Source organism: Diadema antillarum, unplaced genomic scaffold (assembly GCF_040938485.1).
Source record: "Diadema antillarum isolate AM-2024a unplaced genomic scaffold, OU_Dant_1.0 scf00000139, whole genome shotgun sequence".
Lineage (NCBI taxonomy): Eukaryota > Metazoa > Echinodermata > Echinoidea > Diadematoida > Diadematidae > Diadema > Diadema antillarum.
In genome coordinates, this window is record NW_027271028.1 from 726,334 (window position 1) to 747,548 (window position 21,215).

The window sequence follows — 21,215 nt, forward strand, 5'->3', positions numbered from 1 at the left end:
ATTTGGACCATTTGAACAGTATAGCAGCATCCCATTGTCACCTGATGAAAAAAAAAGCACACCCATTGACTATATATGACACTGATTATTTTCAGTACGTCTCAATTTGAATAAAAACCCAGTCTGAGAATTCATCATCAGATCTTCTCTCTTAGTCTCTTTCGTCATTCATCCTAATCCCTTATATCGTTGGGTCAATAGACATTCATAAGATCATCTTCAGGGGTTTTTTTTTACCCCTCATTTCATATTTAATGTTATTGTATCAATACCTGATTTCCCTCTTTTATTATGCTTGTTCGAGTTCAAGTTCAAGTTCATGTGTTTTTTTCCCATGTCAATATAACGAATGATACAATCTTACGCACAATGTCAATGAAAGTAAAGAAATATCGACATAGATAAGTGACAAAAAAGCGGGATGATTCGATGGGAATTGGAGAAGAGAAGTTTTGGGGTGATAAATAAATTGAATGGGGGGGGGGGGTAACCCACAAAAAAAAAAACCACGAAGCTTGTAGATTGTGAGTCCCACCAGTTACAATATACATACAAGAAAGAAACAAAAAATCCAGAACATATTGCTTGATCATTTGACGAAATTAAATCAAACATAGTTATATTCATAATATTGATTTGGGGTTGATAAAAATAAATAAAATGTATACATACACCAGAGACAAGACTAACAAACAAACAGGATACCGGACAGATACATGAGGCAAGACATACCGAATTACGAACAAGAACACCACAAACACAACAATGCAAAGAAAATTGCTTCAGTTCATTCCAGACGCCAGACGAATATTCAAGTCAAATTTCGTTACATTTTCTTCGAGTCCTTTTCATCAGGACCAATGTCACTCCAAATGGAAATGACATGGCCTGCCTGACACTTTATCTTGTAGATTAAGCTTCACTTATTATCCATCAAGGACATTATTTACCAGTAATTGATTCATATTAGTTATTGGATGTGAGATGTGGAAATGGATGCAAAATATCAAATGTCAAACAACTTGGACATGCCTTTTATTGTCATTTTCTGTCAGTTGAGACGATAACGCTGCCACTTTCTTGATTCAAACTACCTGAAATAACTACTCGAAATAGTGTTTTATGCGTCATTATGACGTATAGCATCGCTTTAACTAGATTTTCATCTCACTCTAATCCAATCTGAACTCAAAAAAAGTTTATGGAAAAACTTATTGAAATTTACAATTGCTGCAGATTATTTATTTGATCTGAAAAAGTCGAGATGAAGAAATCAAAAAGTAAATGATACATTATACATACATTATCATTTCATCATCCTCATCATGGCATTTTTTTTTTTCAAATGTAAAAGTGCGTTATTAACGTAAAAATAAAGCACACTGTATGAGTATTTGGCTCAAAGTATTGTCGATGAACCTACAAATAATGTTGTCGAAATTTATGTAAATTAATGATGAAGTTCATTCATCTTCCCCGGGAAACATTGAATCAGTAGATTCCAAGAAGCATAAACTATATTTCATCCTAACAAAGCATGCTAACCAAAGACTAAAGTTACGGCATGTTAACCATGGTATGACATTTTACGATTAAACTCGTCTCTTCGTCGTAAACGGAACAGCCGTGACGGCCGCGATACCAGTCGGAAGGTATCCGCCCGCAATAATACGACCATCAGGTCGCCTATGAACAGGTGAAGGAATAACCATGGCTGTTTACATCGAGTAATTTCTAGCTTGTTATCAGGATATCGAAAGAAAATTACTCATTAGATGAGACAAACAAAAGCGACACGGAGGAGTTCCAAGAAACGATAATCTCTCTTTAACCATCACCAAGGTTTGGGTTTTCATCAGGTGCATTTCATGAAGTGAAATCTTTGTTTTCTCATAAGACGGAAATGCTTGCAACTTAATGTATGTCATTCCCTGTCCACAGTTATCACAGTCTTTTCCTTCCTTGTGCTCATCCATTTAAACCCACACACACCGACAACAACAACAACAAAAACACTATGAACGTATTTTTGTCTTTTCTTTTTTGTGTGAAAATATAGTATGTTTGCTACAAAACCTTCCCGCGTCCAAAGGAAATCTGAAAAGGTGCGCATATTTGTGCGTAAAAATACACCATACTGAATAAGACGCAATATATTTGGATTAGTTTTGTAGGACAGTTCGTTACATCAGATATAAACTTTATGAAATTATAGTGTCGATCGTTGCCGTCCTGTCCTTTACCTACATGCATGTGATTCTTTTCATCTAAAGTGAACAGTCTACTCTGTTAGAGATTTTTTAGCTTTACTTTTACTTTCTTCCACACTCATGATTAAAAAAGGAAGTAGAAACGATAGTGTACTCACTTATAATCGTCAAAATATAATCATGCACTTAAGCAATAGCAAGATACTAAAGTTCTTTCTTCTTCTTTTTCGAAATCTTTCAATAAAAAGATTTAGCTCACGTGAAGTATCATTTCTTCCGAAGAGCCCCCAACAGATATGAATACACTATCATGACTATGATGTAACATAAGTACTGTTAAAGTAAAAACATTCAGAAGAAGAAGAAAACATTTCCATACAGTTATTGAGTTACATTCGTTGATATTTTACAGAATACTTCTTGCTCTGTACCTAGAAAGAAAACTATTGCGTAAGAATGGAAATCTAGTGTAGGAAGACGGGTATTTTTGGTGTTGGTGATAACCTCAAACGAGAGCATGGTTTCAAATTGATCAAAGAGTCAATGTATAGATCGCGTGTTTAAAAGGAGAAAAATATGGTATAGCAAGGTGTTCATGATCGTTAACTTCGGCGCTTTGATCATGTGTGATATAAAAGAATATTGTCTGTGACATTTAGACACTCACCTCGCAGTAATATAACAGTGACAAGTGTTGTGTGCTTTATAAATCATGTTTGTATCTTGGTTGTCAACTTGAAGAGAGCCGGGGTCCTGCTACGTGGCGAGAGGGAAAATTGAATTTTGTCGACTTCAACAGCGGCACCCTTGGATAGCCAGGGAAATTCGTGTGTGATTAAATGTCGTCGCATGTGTGTGGCATTTAGAGACGAGATGGATACAGTCTCGAAACTTGCGGCAGGAGGACGGGAAAAAAGAAATCAAGAGAAAACACTGAAACAAAAGACTTTCTGTCAAAGCTGTTGTTTATGTAATTTTTTTCGTATTTGGATGATACTCCAAAATCTTTTGAAGTGTTCTGTTTAAAGTTTAGACATCTATAATACTTTACCCATCGAGGACTGAAATTCCATATAACTCATGTCAAGTGAAAAATGGGTGATTAATCAACAGATTGTAATTGGCAAAGTGCCTACGAAACCATGCCTTGTTGAGAGTGATTGAAAAGTATGAATATCATCTAACGAGACATGTTTGCCAAGAATATACAGAGATTGTATCAGTTGATATACCAGAATCAATTAAGGTGATGACCCGGGTGATGACAAATCTGTCAAGTTTTCTGGATAGCAGAGATCGGAAACTAACAAAACAATGAAGTACACCTTTCAATAACCTATTATTTTTACGTCATGGATTGGCTTTACAGTTATGTAAGACTGTAAAATAACCCTGCTGGAAAGAGCACTGTGTCTCACAGTGTCTCACAGTGTGTTCACAATGTGCTCACAATGTGTTCACATAGTCGACTGTGTAAAAACGCTCGAATTCAACAGTGTGAAGATGACTTCACACTGTGGTATTTTTCACAGAGAGTCACATCGCAATGTTTTGTTTCACAGTGTGTTTACAGTATATCCACACGGAGTTTAACAGTGTGTTTCACACTGTGGGATACTGTGTTCTTTCCAGAAAAGGGCCACAAAAGTGCAATTTCAGGCATAATGAGTAACACGCTTGACGTTCAATAGGATATCACAAGTTCGAATCCCCACTGGTGTTTACGTCCTTACATAAGATTTTTTTTTCTCATCATGCCACTCTTGACCCAGGGGTATATACGGGTACCTGGCAACAGTAGGGTAATAATAATATTATTATCATTATTATTATTATTATTATTATCATTATTGTTATTATTATTATTATTATTATTATTATCATCATCATCATCATCATCATCATCATCATCACTATTTTCATTATAATTTTTATTATTACTGTCATTTTTACACGATAGACTCGAAAAGAGGTTTTTAGCCGAATGCTGATACATGACTCTCTATTGTTCCATCTGCACATGACAGCATACTGAAACGCAGAATGAAGACCTGTGTAATAGGCATCAAACTGGCACCGAACACACAAAGACAAACAAACAAAAACTGAAGCGAATTAACTCTTCTTCGATTGTTCGTTACGTCATTTCGGATCTATAATACGTCAATAGGACATACTATTTTCTCATTTCACTGTGAAGATCTAAAAAAAAAATGTTGGAGAAAAATCTATACAAGAATTAATTCTCCTCAGCTACAACTTAACTAAGAGTTACATTCTGATTAAAGATATATATATATCATCCTTCGTGATTTCCTCATTACCTCTACAATAACAAATATATATTTCTCCGATTTTCAAGAATCATTAGATCACCCGTCGATGAAATGAATATGTTTCTTTCAATGTCAAACTAAATGTTGTCTTTGTGTTATTTCATTTCATCTTCTCAATTTTCGTTATTCAAACATCTCCAGCTTTCAAAAAAGAGAGAAATATATCTAGAACTTACGCTAATATGCTTCTGTCATTGTGACAAGATGAATTGAGTTGTAGATATATGATAGGCCTATATCTTTTTGGAGAATTTCAAACTTTGTAATGAAGTGACAATGACAAATAGTGTTTAAAAATACAAGAAGCGAAAAGAAATGAAGTGTGAAGTAAAGGTGTTGAAGAGGTCTCTGCCCTAATGTAAGATTTGAAATTTAATGGATCGCTTTTAAAATCTAATCATAGTGACGCTTGAAATGATTAGAATAGATGGTTAGAGGCATTGATATTTGGAGAAACGGGAATAATAGTGAGCGGGAGAAATGAAACGAAAGGGAAATGTGTAGAGAGCCAACATTAGCCTCCCTCTAGAGTGCGCACGTCCCAACAAGCTCTGGGATGACAGTTTACATAGAACTCTGCAATCCTGACTCCCATAATGAGACCTAAGCCTCTTCACCTATTAGGAGAATATTAAGCTTTCAAAATGAATTACGTTAAAAGTGATGGTTGATGTCTAAAGTATGTTTTCCTCGCTCTCTTTCTTTTATCACATACACCTGAATATGACTAAGTGGCATTTTCTGGTAAATGTCGGTACAAGGGGATGGCGCGAGAGATTGAGGGGAGTAAAGGCTGGTGTAATTTGTGACAATTACCGCTCAGGATGAAGAAACGTGACCTGCCGCTGATCCGAAATTGGAGCGAAAAGGGGCCGCCGAGTAGCGGGGTGCGTTGGGCTGCAGCCTTGCACTATTAGTATCAAGTCTTATGATGATGGTACCAAAATGACAAGTGAACCGAGTCAACAGGGCAATACTTGGCCACAATGTGACTCGACCCACATGCAGGGAAAGTACTGACGTATCAATCTCGCTCAGTGAGTTCAAGGTACATTCTTACTGAAGGGTGAACCATGTTTACCCATAATGTTCAGGTCGTGATTTCATCTTGACTCGCAGCATGTTGACACATTGGCTACAGACATGTTAAAATTAGCATCTATTCTTACTTCCATATAGTAACGCAGATGTAAACTGAGGTAAAGGAACGATTAGAAGAATTCAAAAAGCTCAAAAGAGATCGGAAGTATTCAAAAGCTTCGATATGCTTCGGCTACTCAGTGATGGCTGATGGCAATTAAGATTTAGACTTTACTTCCACCATTCTGTCTATCCTGTGAACAGCAAAGTACAGTGCACTTCCCTTATAATGAGCGCAGTTATAACGGAATTCTCGTTACAATAACGTAAAATTCAGGTCGCAAAATCATCAACTATATTTTTATACACTATTATATCTTTATACACTCGACTGTTCGGCTTTAACAAAATTTCAATATAACGACAGAAAACGCAATCCCGAGGACTTCGTTATAACGGGAGTGCACTGCATGCTATCTTCAGTTTGTATTTAGCTTCCAGGATCATCCCTCTCATCTATTACATTACGTGATTTTGATACAAGATGGATAATTTTGCGTCGTTCATGAAGAATCGTCAGTTTGGGATCTCCAGCATTCGAACTTTCTGTTATCTCTCTGTCAATCTTTTGCCCATTTTGTCGTTTTCAGTCTACCAATCTGTCTCTGTTTCTCTCTCTCATGATTTTTTTTTTTCGTTGTTACAGTCACCTCAGAATGGAAATCACAGTTTCTTAGGGATTTTCTTCTTTTATTTTCTAATTATTTATACTATTCTGATTCCTTTTGTCTTTTTCGTGTGCCTATGGTGTTTCCCAAGTGCGCTCGCTCTCACCATGTCTATGATTGCACGTGTAATATACGGGATTTATTCACTAAATTCAACTCTCTATTCTATTGTCTTTTATCAAGTGCATTGGGACTTTGGTAAAGATACGATGCGTTATATGATACCATATATAATCATCATTAGCACTACTACTATCGAGGATGCATACATTAAATTTATGCCAGAGGTCATTCAAATAATACGCGCAACTTGTTCATTCATGCATGCACCATCCATCTTAGAAGATCAGTTGGCATCATTTATTTCTATCATGACGGATAATCAAGTTATAATTTGATAACCCCCATATATCCCTATATATATATATATATATATATATATATATATATATATATCAGTTTCTCCCTTTTCTCTTCTTTGTCTTTTAATATGAATTCAATATTGTTGTTTTTGTGTGTGTTGAATTGTATGATATTTTGCTTGGTTCAACCTAATTAAAACAGGATTATAATTCGTTACATGCGTTTATATTTTACTCTTTGTCTACAGGGATAATTTTCAATCAGCCTATTTTTTTTGTGTGTGTGCTTCTCATGATTCCACCACTATCCTACTTAATATCAAATATTGTTAATGCAAATTTTGTAAATTTTATGTTTACGTGGAATTAAATGAAACGAAATAATTGTACTTTGTATTCAGGGAATAGGCTGCAAGGATATACTGTTATGATTATGAAAGCGAAGAAATATTGAAAAAAAGGAGAATTTCTATCATCATACTAACGTTATATACACTCAGCAAAAACAGAAAGTAAACACTTTTTCGAGGTCACATTTTTCATAGAAGATTTTTATGAAAATCAATGTATTATATACCATATCAAAGGTAATTTAATTGGCTATTAAGTTCATTTGAAAGAAAACTTTACACATGAGTGAGCACCATCGTTTTTGTTCTCCAGGGCACAAAATTAAAAATTGCAAAACTTGACATGTTCTCTTTCATTTGCAAATGCCTCTCACGACAACATTGACAACAAAAGACCACTTTAACACAATGAGGGACATATATGAAATAGGAAAAATAAGTTTTTTGTTCTCTTTATCTCTTTATAACCTCTAAGAAAAACAAAGTAGGCATTTAAGGGGGAAAGTGAAAATTTTCTGTCAAGTCAAACTTCAAATGACAAGGAATAATAAGCATGAAAATGATTAAATGAGCAGAATTTTTTTATTTATTTCCTTTAATCCAGTGATTTAAGAATCCATGTGACAATTTCAAGTACCAAACATTATTTACAATTTCCTAATTTGAAAAGAAAAGCTCAAATTTCTACCATGTTTTGTTAATTATTACTTCTTCTCTTATTTCATTTGAATTTAGATTTGACATAAGATGCTTTATTTTGCTCCATTATTTTTAGCCTTCATTGATCTTTTGGGCTTTAAAGATATCATAGAGATCAAAGGTTTATTTTTGAAACTTGATTCATGTTTCTTGTTGTGTGAAATTTGTTATTTGTTCTTATTGTTCTATGGAAGAGCATATACGCATGAATGACAACTTGTTCAGTTTTTTTTTTACTTTTGTGCCATGGAAGGGAAAAACAATGGTGTTTACTCATGCGTAGAGTTTCCCTTTTTGTTTACCTACCAGGTTGATAGCCAATTAAATTACCTTCAATATGGTATATAATACATTAGCTTTCAGTCAAATATACTATGAGAAATCTAAACTTCAAAAAGCGTTTACTTTCTTTTTTTGCTGAGTGTACTTCAAGTAAAGCTCTTCCTAAGAGATAACATCACTGTATATCGTTTATTTTACTTGTAAATACTCATCGTCGTATAACATTAATAAGTTGATGATTTATCAGATCTTGGTGTAAAATGTCATCCCAAGCTATTAACTTTCAAACTTATCGAGATACATTGAAAAAGAAATGACATTAAATCCAAGCTTGATAATCATCTTAGGTGGTCTCTAGGCTTATCTTCATCTTCTATCCGATAATTTCATTCCATCAAAACATGTCAATAGAGAGCGATAGATACAGGGAGCTCAAAACGAGACGCTCTAGAACCAGGATGGAAGCATCCAAACAGCCTTCTTATAGTTTGAGCCGTAATTCAATTTCAAGATGGAAGTTTCTGACATTGATAGGCGCTTGGCGCGTTTCCTTACTGGTGTGAAGCGAAGAGGGTCGTAAACAAATATTTGTAGATATATTGCGATATGATTTCACCGATTTGAAACATTCACACAGCGCCGCAGTGCCGTCGGCTTGAGTCAAAGTCATTTCGCCACCGCCAGCTAAGCGCCTCCTCGCTCCGATTATTGAGTGTTGTGTATAAAGATTGAAGACCACCGTGTTTGAAAGGATGACAACACCAACGGGTGACACGGTAGGGTGTCGAGAGTTACACGGTTACTGGACAGACATCAAATGAACAAGGGAAAGTGTGTGGGTGTGGGTAAGAATGATAGATAGATAGATAGAAAGATTTAAAAAAGAAATGTGGAGACGGAAAGTGGTAATCTGACAGAGTTGTGTTTTATGCCAGTCTCCTTCAACATCAATCTTGATACAGACAAGGACAAGTCTCATACAATTTTACAGATGATTTTGCTGAGAAATAAGTAATAAAGTTAAATCTTGGGATGTCAAAGGTAAACCAATGAGTGTACTTAAAACTCTGTATATACTGCTGTATGAATCTTTCTACCTATCCACCTTCTCATTTAGAGACATACTTCATTGGTCATTAAGTTGTACATTAACAAAGAGAGGGAGGTAAGGGAATCGAAGGATCAATGTGCTGGTAACATTGGTTTTTGTATCTATCGAGTCTATACAATTAATATTCATCTGGATAATTAATCATCTTTCTATCCGTTTGTAGGCCTACATCTCCTCGTATGTCATTGGTCCTATTCTTACAAACCCTCACTCAATCACCCAGTTACTTGGCAATGGATTGAGACCTTCAAAAGAGCAGCTTAAAGTTGATCAAAAGACTTAAAAGCACTGTGAGTATCAAGTTGTTCTCATTGTAGATAGAAAGGAAGTAACAATGTAAGACTGATGAGATAGATGATTTTATGAATATACTTAATGATTCGAAAGAAGTCGCTGTTTAGTGGTAGAAAGGAAATAATATCATAAGGAAAAATAAAGCATTGGGAGAACACGAAGAAGAACCAGAAAGAGAAAGAAAAGAAGAAGAAGAAGGAGAAGCTCAGGAGGGCAGATGAAGGACATGGCAAAAAAAAAAAAAGATGTAAAAGGGAGAATGACGAGAGGAAAAAGCAGTGCAGTACTTTGATACTGGTCCTGTTACTATGGTAACCGGTGCTTAGTGACATGTATTAATCCAGTGGTTGTCATCAATCCAAGCCTCGTAGGAGGCGCCCTAGTTGAGTGGAGTAATGAAATTAAATACTGTTACAAGTCGGAGGACCTGTCAAAGATTTTGATGAAATTCAGATTATTTCGAGGTTTCCTTTTTCGTGCAGTCCAGGTGTTTTTCATGAAAGAGAATATCGTGTGTTCGGTTTTTCATGTCAGGACTAGATTTTGATAAAAGCACGATGGACAATAGACAAACCTTGAAACGATTGTATGGCTATAGTTTGCCACTTCAGGATTTCTTATAGTTTGGTCCTTTATTCTCTTGGGTTCACACGTTTGTGCTTATCCTGTGTAATTAGATTTTTCAATTTTGAATTCATGAAATGCTATCATATTTAAAGAAAATACTTGCATTACGAGATTCACGAAAGCTGATAGAAAGCAGGAGCTAATCATGCATATTACATTGATTGAATTTGAACTTATATAGAGATGAAACAAACACTACACAGTAGAAAATCAAATACTAGTAAGACATTAGGAATTAGACGTCATAACAGGTATTTTCATCTTTACCAATCTTTGAATTTTGAGAAATTAATTGGCTTGTAATTGTTTCCATTTTAGTTTCAAATCATATTGCTCGTTTAACAACGAATATATAGTTTTATCCCACTTGGATTTTGAGCACTTTAAAACGTTTGTTTTTCAAAAGTGTACTAAAAAGTCAGTGACGCTTTCAGTAGTTAGAAAGTTAGAATTCAGAATACTTGTGGCTTTTTGTTTTCACTCGTTTGCGAGAAGTGCGCTTTTTCAGTTTTATCAACCTTTTACAAGAATATCATTACTTCTTGTTAGGCTGTCAAATTATTATTTTTTCTATAAGAGGTACATAATATCGACTGAATGAAGGGTGATTCTTTGCGATCATACACGTTTCGATTTGTTTTGCAAGAAAAAAAAAGAAAATATTTTTTGGCATCATTCATATTTACACATCATGAATTATCAGAGATGATAGATTTAAAAAATAAATAATCAAGGTCAGGATGTGTCAGAAAGAGTTCCCGGTATAGCAAAGCAACCCCGATTTCCAGACTCTATACGATTCAATAGGAAAGTGGACTGATTTGTTTTTTCTAAGTTCTGTCACAGATTAGATTGCATGAAAGTAATTGGATTTCTGTGCCAAATCTTTTTTAAGACTGGCATGATTTGCACGCAGATGGGCACATGGTATTCAAGAGGATTTTTTCCTCTTGGGACAAAAAATCTTAGAGAAAGGTGTCTTTCGGGCAGTTTCATTTACCCCGAATTTCTGTCAACAAATATTTTGCTTTATGGGTGACACTCAAGAATTCGTAATCATTCAAATATTTTGTGAAAGTCAATTGACCTTTCCACGGTTTGCTGCTAGGCAACACTATAGTAAGTTCCGTGATTGGTCCAAAAGTGGCACCAGCCAAATTCTTGACTACTCCCATACCCTCTGGTCATTGAAACGTCAACTGAGGTCATCCGGACAGCTTCCACTGACATGGCTACTACCACTTGACCAAGAGAGATTAATGTAATATATATTTCTCTGATGTAAGTAGACAGGAAATGCTTAGAGTGGCTTAAATGTGGTGTTTCAAATATCACAGCATTAAGGATAGTATTTGCCAAGCAGAATGAGGTCAGGACGCCATGAATAAAATCACTCATTAGAAGCAACAGGCCACTGATTAATGTGGACGAATACCTGAACAGAGACTTGTATTCAAATATGATATTCGTGATCTAATAATTTTCCTCTATCCCATGCCTACAGGATGACTTTCAAATCTCTCATTATTATGACATATTTGGTTATGGCACAAAGCTATCCACACCTAAGAAGCATTAAATTTATTGTTTTTGTAACAAATATTGTTTCTACGTTTAATCAATATACAGGAATCTGAATACCAAAAGAAAAAAAAAAACAGTGAAGGCGTCACTGTGTGAGATATGGTATATGGATAAAATTTGACAGTAAATCTGTACTTCGACAAGCTTTTGTATCATACGTTTCTAGCATGTTTGGTTCTTCAAACTGGCATGCGCTTCGGGTAATTTGAATCGGGTTTGGAAACCTTTTATTAAGTATGATGACCAAGACCTGAGTGGAGAAGTAAACCTGTACATGGTCGGAGTTTGTCTAGGATGAGCCTGTATAGTTTGAACACATAAAATAGTGCCTTTAGATTGGTTGATAGCCATTGGATAATAATAGTGTAACGAGAGCTCAGTATCACTGTATATCCAAATGAAGGCAAATCCCCAGCATACAGTGAGACAGATGGCAGGAAAGACTTTAATTCACCCCTGAGTAGGAGACCCAGGCGTTGTACCCGTGGTTTACTTATAGATCTAGTGGAAAAATGATATGATTCACGTTGTTTTTATTCAAGTTTCCATTACTTACTTTCACCTGACAGCCAACATTCTATAATCATTTTAATGTTCTGCCGGAACAAATTGAAGAAATGTATTTACACTTTGAGGTTGTTGAGTGTTTTTCTTCTTCTTCTTTTCTATTCTACTATCAGGCTAATATCTGCATGAGATTCCATTGTTGGTTTGCAAGTACAGGTGTATAATTCTTTGTGGTTTGTTTGTAGTTTATTCACACCAATTGAAATAAAGAGACCTGTATGGGCAGATCAGAAATTCTCTCACCTCTGGACATGAGAGCATGAGCGAAGGGGTTGCCATGGCGTGTCTCCAGGCTAGAGCAGTTCCATCGACGATTCTTCATCTGGTGCTGACACTCATGCACTGCCATGTCGATCCCCTGGATGGCCGCGGCAGTGACGTCGGGTTTCCGCCGGCATAGCTGCAACTGTTTACGGTTCATACCGGGGAAGGTTCGGCAGAGCGTGATCGAGTTTCTGTGGTCGTCGAAGTTCGGTTCCGAGAAGGAGGAAATCTCATTGGAACTGATGCTGACTGATCTGAGGAAAGACGGATGATAGAAAAAAAATTACGAGGGCATCAACGTCTGTACGAGTGTATATGTGTGTGTGTGGATTTTAATGTAAGATTTATGTATCTTTTTATTTATAACAGGCAGTTTGATAATGATAATGCATTTCATGTCAAGGATATATATATAGTATATTTTTGGTATTGAGAGATGGATAATTCCCCTCAGTGCAATACATGCATATAAAACTTTTAATCATGCAGATGTTGATGGCTTGTAAAGATTTCGTGAGTATGATTATGTGCAAGTGTAATGTCATTGTTTGTATTGGTATGTTTCTGTTGTATCATTGTTTAACATAATTGTCTTTTCGTCATGTTCGTGTACTGGAATTACTGTTTATCTGTGTCTGCAAAAGTCTGGCAGCAATTTTTATGTATTTTTTTCATTAAACATTGTTATGACAAATAACAAATATTGTTACATAACAAATAAGGACATCAGAATCTGAAAACAATGATAATTACATCAGATTAGAGTTGGTGTAGTAAGCTGTAAAAGTCATCATCAGTCAATAATTTATTCATTTTCTGTGTATCCAGTCTTTTACCAAAAAACAAAACGAAACAAAACAGCAGAGCGATTCGATCTAAACGTTGATTTCAAGGGATCATGCCCAAGATCAAATCCGAAATAAATCGTAGTGTATTTAAAGTCTGCCTTGCAAGAGACAGCAAACAACAAAAGTGAAACCAAAACTTTTGATACGTCAACAACACTTAGAATGAAAGGATGAGACTGAGGAAATAAAACCAACACGTTTTCAGATGGATGTAAAAAGTTTTTAATCAAATGCTTAAAAATCATCATTTGTTCGCCGGTTAATAACAAATGAAGATAAACAAAACATACGAAATGCATGGCAATTTGAACATATCGCTTGAATGTATTAAAATGTTTGTAAAACGTAATCGGTGGTGATGAAGGAGAATGCCTCAGTGAACACTCAACATTGCTCAATAGATTAGTTCTAACTAAGCAGGCACTAACTTTGTCGGTAACTTGACAACTACCTTGATTGATAACGAAGTTTATATCTGAGCAGGCACAAACGGGCAGTCCCCGTATAATGTTGAGCGACCTCTGGAAAAATCGAAGATTGTTTGCTAGATAATGAGATGAGGTCATTTTAAGTCATATAAGGAATACACAGCGAGTAAAACATATAGGGGCTTGATGACGTAAACCAAGTACAGTGCATTTTCAATTCTTTAATAACTACGAATGCATGTCCTTACTACGATGTTGAAATCTAGAACATTGTCGGAGTTGCTTTGCAGTATGACAAATGCAAATCAATAAATGGTAGTTTGCGTCACTTAATCCTAGGACAGGTAATATCTTAATGCCTTGCTCAAAGATACATGTTTATTCATGTTTCAAAGATACAATTGGTGTATGTTGTGTTGCTGTTTGTCTATGGTCCATATTGGTGTATGTCTGGCCTGTCATTTTGCCTCTGACAAAGATTCTGCTAGGATCGAAAGCTCGGATTTCTTTTGACACAATTCAAAGTAATCGCAATGATAACAGATTTATTCAGTTTTCCATAATGGGTATAGTGCTCAGTGTATTCAAGTGCATCATTTGAAACACACACTATTTATCACCATTCCAATTCTTTACATAGAAGAGGTGAGTCGAGAAACTTGGACATATCAAGGATTTTCTCAAGGTTTGTCCAAACCACTCATCAACCAACACCTTCTGAAGGATAATTGTGATATAAGTATGAATAATGTGGAAATTAAATATTAATGAAATTCAACAAAAGCAATCTTGACCATTTCACCCGAGCCCATAAAGCGCAAACACACCCACACACACACACACGAGAACGAAAAAAAAAAAGGATGTAAGTCAGGGAAGGAAAAAACAAATATATCCGTCGTATTCAGTCTCCTATTCTGTCCAGATCTTTTAGAAATGTGACGAGTCTTATGAGATCAAGGCCTTGTTGTACAAAGAGATGCAATTAGATATAAGTAAAAAAAAAATCTAACATAACAGCTCGTTAATGAGAAATGAATATTCAGAAACTTTTGTTTTATTATCTAACTTTTAATTGATCTCAGCTTTTATGTTACATGGCCCAGATGTCATATTTTAAAGACCTAGGACTTATCTAACCAGATTCGGATGAGAAAAAAAGGTTTATTCATGTTTTGGTTCAGTGACTTGGAGTCACCCTCTTTGCTCCATCATGTGGAAAATGATTACCTGACTGCAATCGTAAGCACATAATGTAACGTTATTCCGACAATCGTCTGGGCAAACCAACAGATGAATGCATCATTTACCTCTTAGAACTCCCGTCTGATATTCAAGCCTACTTTCCGGAACCATATTTTCATCACAAGCGATGCTATCGGCACAAGATATCATCTGCATTCCTCCTGTGACTGAACTGAGCCGAGGAAAAACTACCCACGAATGGCTTGTCGAAACGTATACCTTACATTGATTCGGTTACCGTTTTTACTACAGAAATCAGCATCGTTCGTGGTTTTCTTTTCCAACTATTCCACAATGGCTGGTGCAAGCATGTTTCATCTAACAATGATAATCAGAATTCAAATATTCTATCCATAGATATTTTCAATAGACTTGCCACTAACTTAAAGGAGTTACTACAAGGATTTCTACCTAATATCCTTTAAAATGTTTTAAGTAATGACAGAAAACCTCTGCAAAAATATCGTTGACACTTATAATGCAAAAAGCAAAAAAAATGGGCTGGCACACATCCCGGTAAAATATAAATACCTGAACAAACAAATAGAGATATACTAGGTGATCACTGCTCCCTTTCTGAAAGTCCAATTTTGTAAACAAATCAACAATTCTGTTATATGTAAATGAAAATAAAGACATGCAGACGTATTCCGATTTAGATTTTTTTAATAGGTGTACGTCGTGAATAAGCAAATAACGAGCGACACTCAGGTGTATACACACACACACACACACACACTCATATATATATATATATATATATATATATATATATATATATATATATATTAATATATGCAGTGCGAGAAGATGGAGCGTTCAACGGACGTAGCTAGTTGAAAGTGGTTTGTTGCCAAGCTTTCGGTCTTTTCTTTAGACATTCAACAGGGCCATACGGAAGTAATACATAAGATGACCCACTGGTATACATATAACAACACGGCTGCACCAGTTACAGTATATAATATGTATATTATACTTGTATCTATAGGATAACTTGAACAGTGTTGAATGAGAATAGCTAAGATCTGTGCACGTTGTTGGTGTTGGTGCCAGCATGAATACTCCTCTAATTTCTTGAATAAATAGATATTAATATATCACATAACGACAACGACAACCATCACCTCAACAAGTATTATCACCAACGTCACCGAAACCATCATCAACATCATTATAACTGTCCTAACTATCACTATCACAATCACTAAAACCACAAGCATCACTACCACTATCCCTATCACAATCACTATCACTATCACCGCCACCACCGTCACCACCACCATTACCATCTCCATTAACATCTCCATTACCAGCACCACTATCAATATCGTGCCCGACACTATCACTACCATTATCATCATTACCATCATCAACACCATTACCACCATTACGTCCACAAACATCTCCATCACCAACAACATCCCCATCAACATCTCCATCACCATCGCCATCACCATCACCATCACCATCACCATCACCATCACCATCACCACCGCCATCACCATCACCATCACCATCGCCATCACCATCACCATCACCATCACCATCACCATCACCATCACCATCACCATCACCACCACCATCACCACCACCATCACCATCACCATCACCATCACCACCACCACCACCATCACCACCGTCACCGTCACCGTCACCGTCACCGTCACCGTCACCATCACCATCACCATCACCATCACCACCACCACCACCACCACCATCACCATCACCACCACCATCACCATCACCACCGTCACCGTCACCGTCACCGTCACCGTCACCGTCACCGTCACCGTCACCATCACCATCACCATCACCATCACCATCACCGTCACCATCACCACCGTCACCATCACCATCACCATCACCATCACCATCACCATAACCCGGTGAAGTGGTCCCACCTGACATCCAACTGGACCCCATGGAAGACCAGCTTAACGTAGCTGAATATGGGCTATCCAGCCATCTTCTCAAATGGAAAAATGAACAAACAAAACCATCACCATCTTCATCACCATCACCGTTACCATCACCATCACCATTGCCATTCCCACCACCATCACCATCACCACATCCCCATCACCATCATTCACCGTCATTGTCACTATCGCAATCATCATTACCATCATCATCACTATCACCGCCACCATCACCATCGCCATCAATATCACCATCACCACCACCAACATCATTACCATCACCATCACCATCACCATCACCACCGCCATCACAATCACCATCAATATTACCATCACCACCACCACCATCATTATCATCACCATCACCATCACCACCGCCATCACCATCACAATCACCGTCACCATTATTGTCACTATTACCATCACCATCATTATCACCCATCACCATCATTATCACCATCACCACCACCATTACCATCACCATCACCTTCACCATTACCATCACCATCAACATCAACATCAACATCAACATCTCCACCACTATCGCCACCACTATCAACATCACCCCATCTTCACAAATCCGAGCACCATCACAACCACCTCTACCACTGCTGTGACTGCGGTGCATCGTTTTCCTCGCCAACACCAACACATTCCCACTTCAATCAACATGACCACAGAATGAAATTGTTGCAAAATTCTTTGGGGAAATGAGATCCTCTTCAGTGAAGTGAAGTTGGCGTACCCATATGAAGTGACGCGATATTCAATCATTTTTAAGTCATTTATTTGTCGCGATAAATTGAAAGGTACACAATGAACAGTAGAATATACAACGAAGGGAGGTATCTACCCTTAATTGTTAGTTTTGATTACTTCGATGATGTAACGATGCAATATTTTGACCACGCTGAGTTTCATGTTCTGATTTGCATCAGTCTACCTTTTGACGTCAGCCTAGATGATGATCGAATAGTCTTGAAGGAGATTGAAGTCAAGCGACCCCGTGGTGGGTCATTGCGGCTGTTTGCCTCTCGGTCAAAACAAGTCCGACAATTGCACTTCCCACGAAACATCGTGCGATTAGCAGCACGTCAACACAGTGATTAGCTTACACCGCCAAGTAAGACGGCTGAGGATGGAAAAAGAGGGAATCAGCCACATATATCAAAGCCATATGCCCACACATATTTCCATCTCTGTTCGCAAAACAAAGAAAAGTACAGATTTTACAATATTGAGAGGGAAAAGGGAAAATGGAGGCTTATCTGAGTGATATCCTTACTATCACATTCCAGAGATTTATCCGGGAAATTGTTTTATTTGTCTGAGGTGAGGAGAGACAAGCAAATTGGGCATGTCAAAGAGGTAGACAAATGTTGGTGATTATGTGTGCCCCTCTGAATACCTACACAACACGATGGCGAATTGGGACGCTGCATGCGTGCTAACATCGCATCAAGATTTCTTTTTTCGTTTATTGAAATGTTTAAATAACAAAACAAAAAAAAACTCTTGGAAGGTATCCCTTTTTTCTCTTGTTTCTAAGTGGAACTCTGTTTTCAACAATGGTTTGATTTTTTTTTTTGGTATCATTCTCCAAGGTAGATAAACAGTTAAAAGTTAAACACCTATACGTGCTGGACATACAATAGTTATCTAAGCGCTTGCTTCATGCCAGCTATTGAAATGTAATCGATGAAACTAGCGACTGCAAACAAATCACTGCATCTTGTATTGGTCTTCTTTTGTCCTTTCACTCAGGGGATTAGAAGAGATTGAATATAACGAATTATAAGTCAACATCTACTGGATATTTTGCGTGAGAAGTGCAAGAGATGATACGCAATTGACAACTCTGTCTGCTTCTTCAGCAGTTCAGTTTAAGAAAGTAAATAAAGACAGATAAATGAACTTACAGAACTGCGGAGTTTGTTTTCCCCTGTTTTATATGTCAATTCAAATCTAAAGAACACTTCAGCCATGTCAATAGGTTGTATAGCATTAACGCTTAGATAAAAATAAGCGTTTAATAGAGAGCAACGTTTATCTTTGGTTAAAAACTGCTGATATTCTATTGATGTTTTGGTTCAATGACTTGGATTCCCACTCTTTCCTCCACCATGAGCCAAATATAAGAAAACACGTTTCTTGCAACGGAGATATAATATGTCTTGTTCATTGGTAAAAAAACCCCAAGTGATCTGGCATTCAAAAATCTATAGTATACCTGATTTCATCTTGAGACATACGACTGAACAAATTTGCTTGTGCGTATAGGTCATATTTTATTCTTCGTAGGCTACTTTGTAAGAATAAAGTCCTATATACTGCTTAAACAGGCCTTTATATATATTTTCATAGCTAAACCGTCAGGTGAAGGTGCTTTGTAACTTTTGTATTGTATTTTTTTCATTTTTGGCATGATATTTTTTGAGAAATATGAAAATAAATTGAAATCTAATTTGAAAACTGAGTTTCTTGAAGTTAGCGTGTAACTGATAAGGAGTCAACCAATCATGGTTTTGAATATGGTACCAGTCTTACTCTTGATTTGTTGAATAAAGATACCATTAATCATCATCAATCATCATGAATCTGGTACCAGTCTTACTGTTGATATGTCATTCTGTAGACTTTGATGAACGTGTAATTGAGCCATACCCCCACGCCTCCATAGACTAATCTCATATGATAGTAAACATGGTAAGTTACACAAATCTCAAGGCTCTTATTGTAGATTTGTCGAGAACACGGTTGGAATCCCAATATATCATAACTTATGTATATGAGCAAACGACGAAAGTTATTTGAATACCAACTTGTCTCACTGTTGGGACTAAGTAGATAGCAGTGTGCTGTACCATAATCCAGGTAGTACCACAACAATCAAATCTCGGAGAGAATTTGTATCCTCATCACCATTCCAACTATTCTTGCAGATAAATTAACGGTATTAAAGCCACCTCTCGAAACCACAGAGGCAGCTATTCTCTCCCCCACTCTCCTACATACACAGTTTATCGGAGATGAACCCAAGTCATAAGATGTGCATCGAACCGGTTTATTGAGTTACTCTAACTGTCAAAGGAGTGTGGTTATGCCTTCAAAGAGTCGCGGTACAGTACAAAAGAAAATAGTAAGTGGAATTTATATCGCTTAATAAAGCTCACTCAAGTAACTAACTTCTTTAAAGAAGTAACCACTATCTTTTCAAAGAACGATGTTAACTCTTTCTTTTTATCATCAATGAAAGCGGTGATCTCTTAGAGACATCAATGAGTATTGCTTCTACCAGGGTGTTCTTTCTCTGACTCGTTCGTGGTGGAAGAAAGGAGAAACAAATAATGACAAGAGCTGTTTACATGGCATGTGGGATGGAGGATAATTCGGACATCACTCTCTCTCTCTCTCTCTCTCTCTCTCTCTCTCTCTCTCTGTCATTTCAAGGGAATGTAGTTGTAAATAGCTATAGAGACTAATATTCTACTCATGACATGTACATAAGTATTGCCATGGCATACCTAAAGAGCTGAATCTTGTAAAATTTATCTTTAAAGGGACTGTACAGTACTGGTTGAGGTGGGGATTCATGTTTTGAACATTCCTAAGTGAGATAATGAAAAGCCTCTTATGAAATATGAAAGAGCATGTAATTTTAAGAAGGATTCAACGTTTATTTGATGAAAATTGGTTTTCAAATGGCTGAGATATCAAAAAAAGTGCTAATAATAAAAGGCGACATGCCACAACTTTATTAGGATCTCTTTGTTTCACCTTGTTTTGGATATCTCAGCCATTTCAAAACCGATTTTCATCGAATAAACTTTTGATACCCCTTAGAACTGCATGCTCTTTGACATCTCATAGAGTGGTTTCTGAATATCTCGCAAAACGTTAAAAGCTAAATCCTCACCTCGACCAGAACTGTACACACCCTTTAAACCCATGTTCGTACACGCCGTGAATAAAACGCCCTTGGAGAAAAAAAAAGGAGACATTTCAAACAGAGCAGTCTGTCCTGGTACATGAATCGAGATTTAATCATGAATTTGTCAGTCCCAACCACGGTCTTAATGCTAAGAGAAATCGACTTTATCACCCTTTAATCATTCCCATTGTAGCATGACTACATTGTAGGAGATAAACATCTTCGAATTAACTTTACAGATCATTACACAACCGAATACATTTGCTAAAATTGTTGTTCAATATAGTCTACGACAGCTACATCATTATACATTGCGTCTCAAAGGGTAATAGAGTGATGAAAGAAAT

At 36.7% G+C, this 21,215-nt stretch overlaps 1 protein-coding gene across 1 annotated transcript in view; it reads right to left on the reverse strand.

Annotated features, from left to right (window-relative positions):
- The window catches only part of LOC139721122 (protein Wnt-10b-like), a 32,980-nt gene that overhangs the window by 4,984 nt on the left and 6,781 nt on the right, over nucleotides 1-21,215 (reverse strand). The window contains exon 3 of the mRNA XM_071632452.1: nucleotides 12,474-12,748. Coding sequence (XP_071488553.1) covers nucleotides 12,474-12,748 — 275 coding nt within the window. The remainder of the gene's footprint in view (nucleotides 1-12,473; nucleotides 12,749-21,215) is intronic.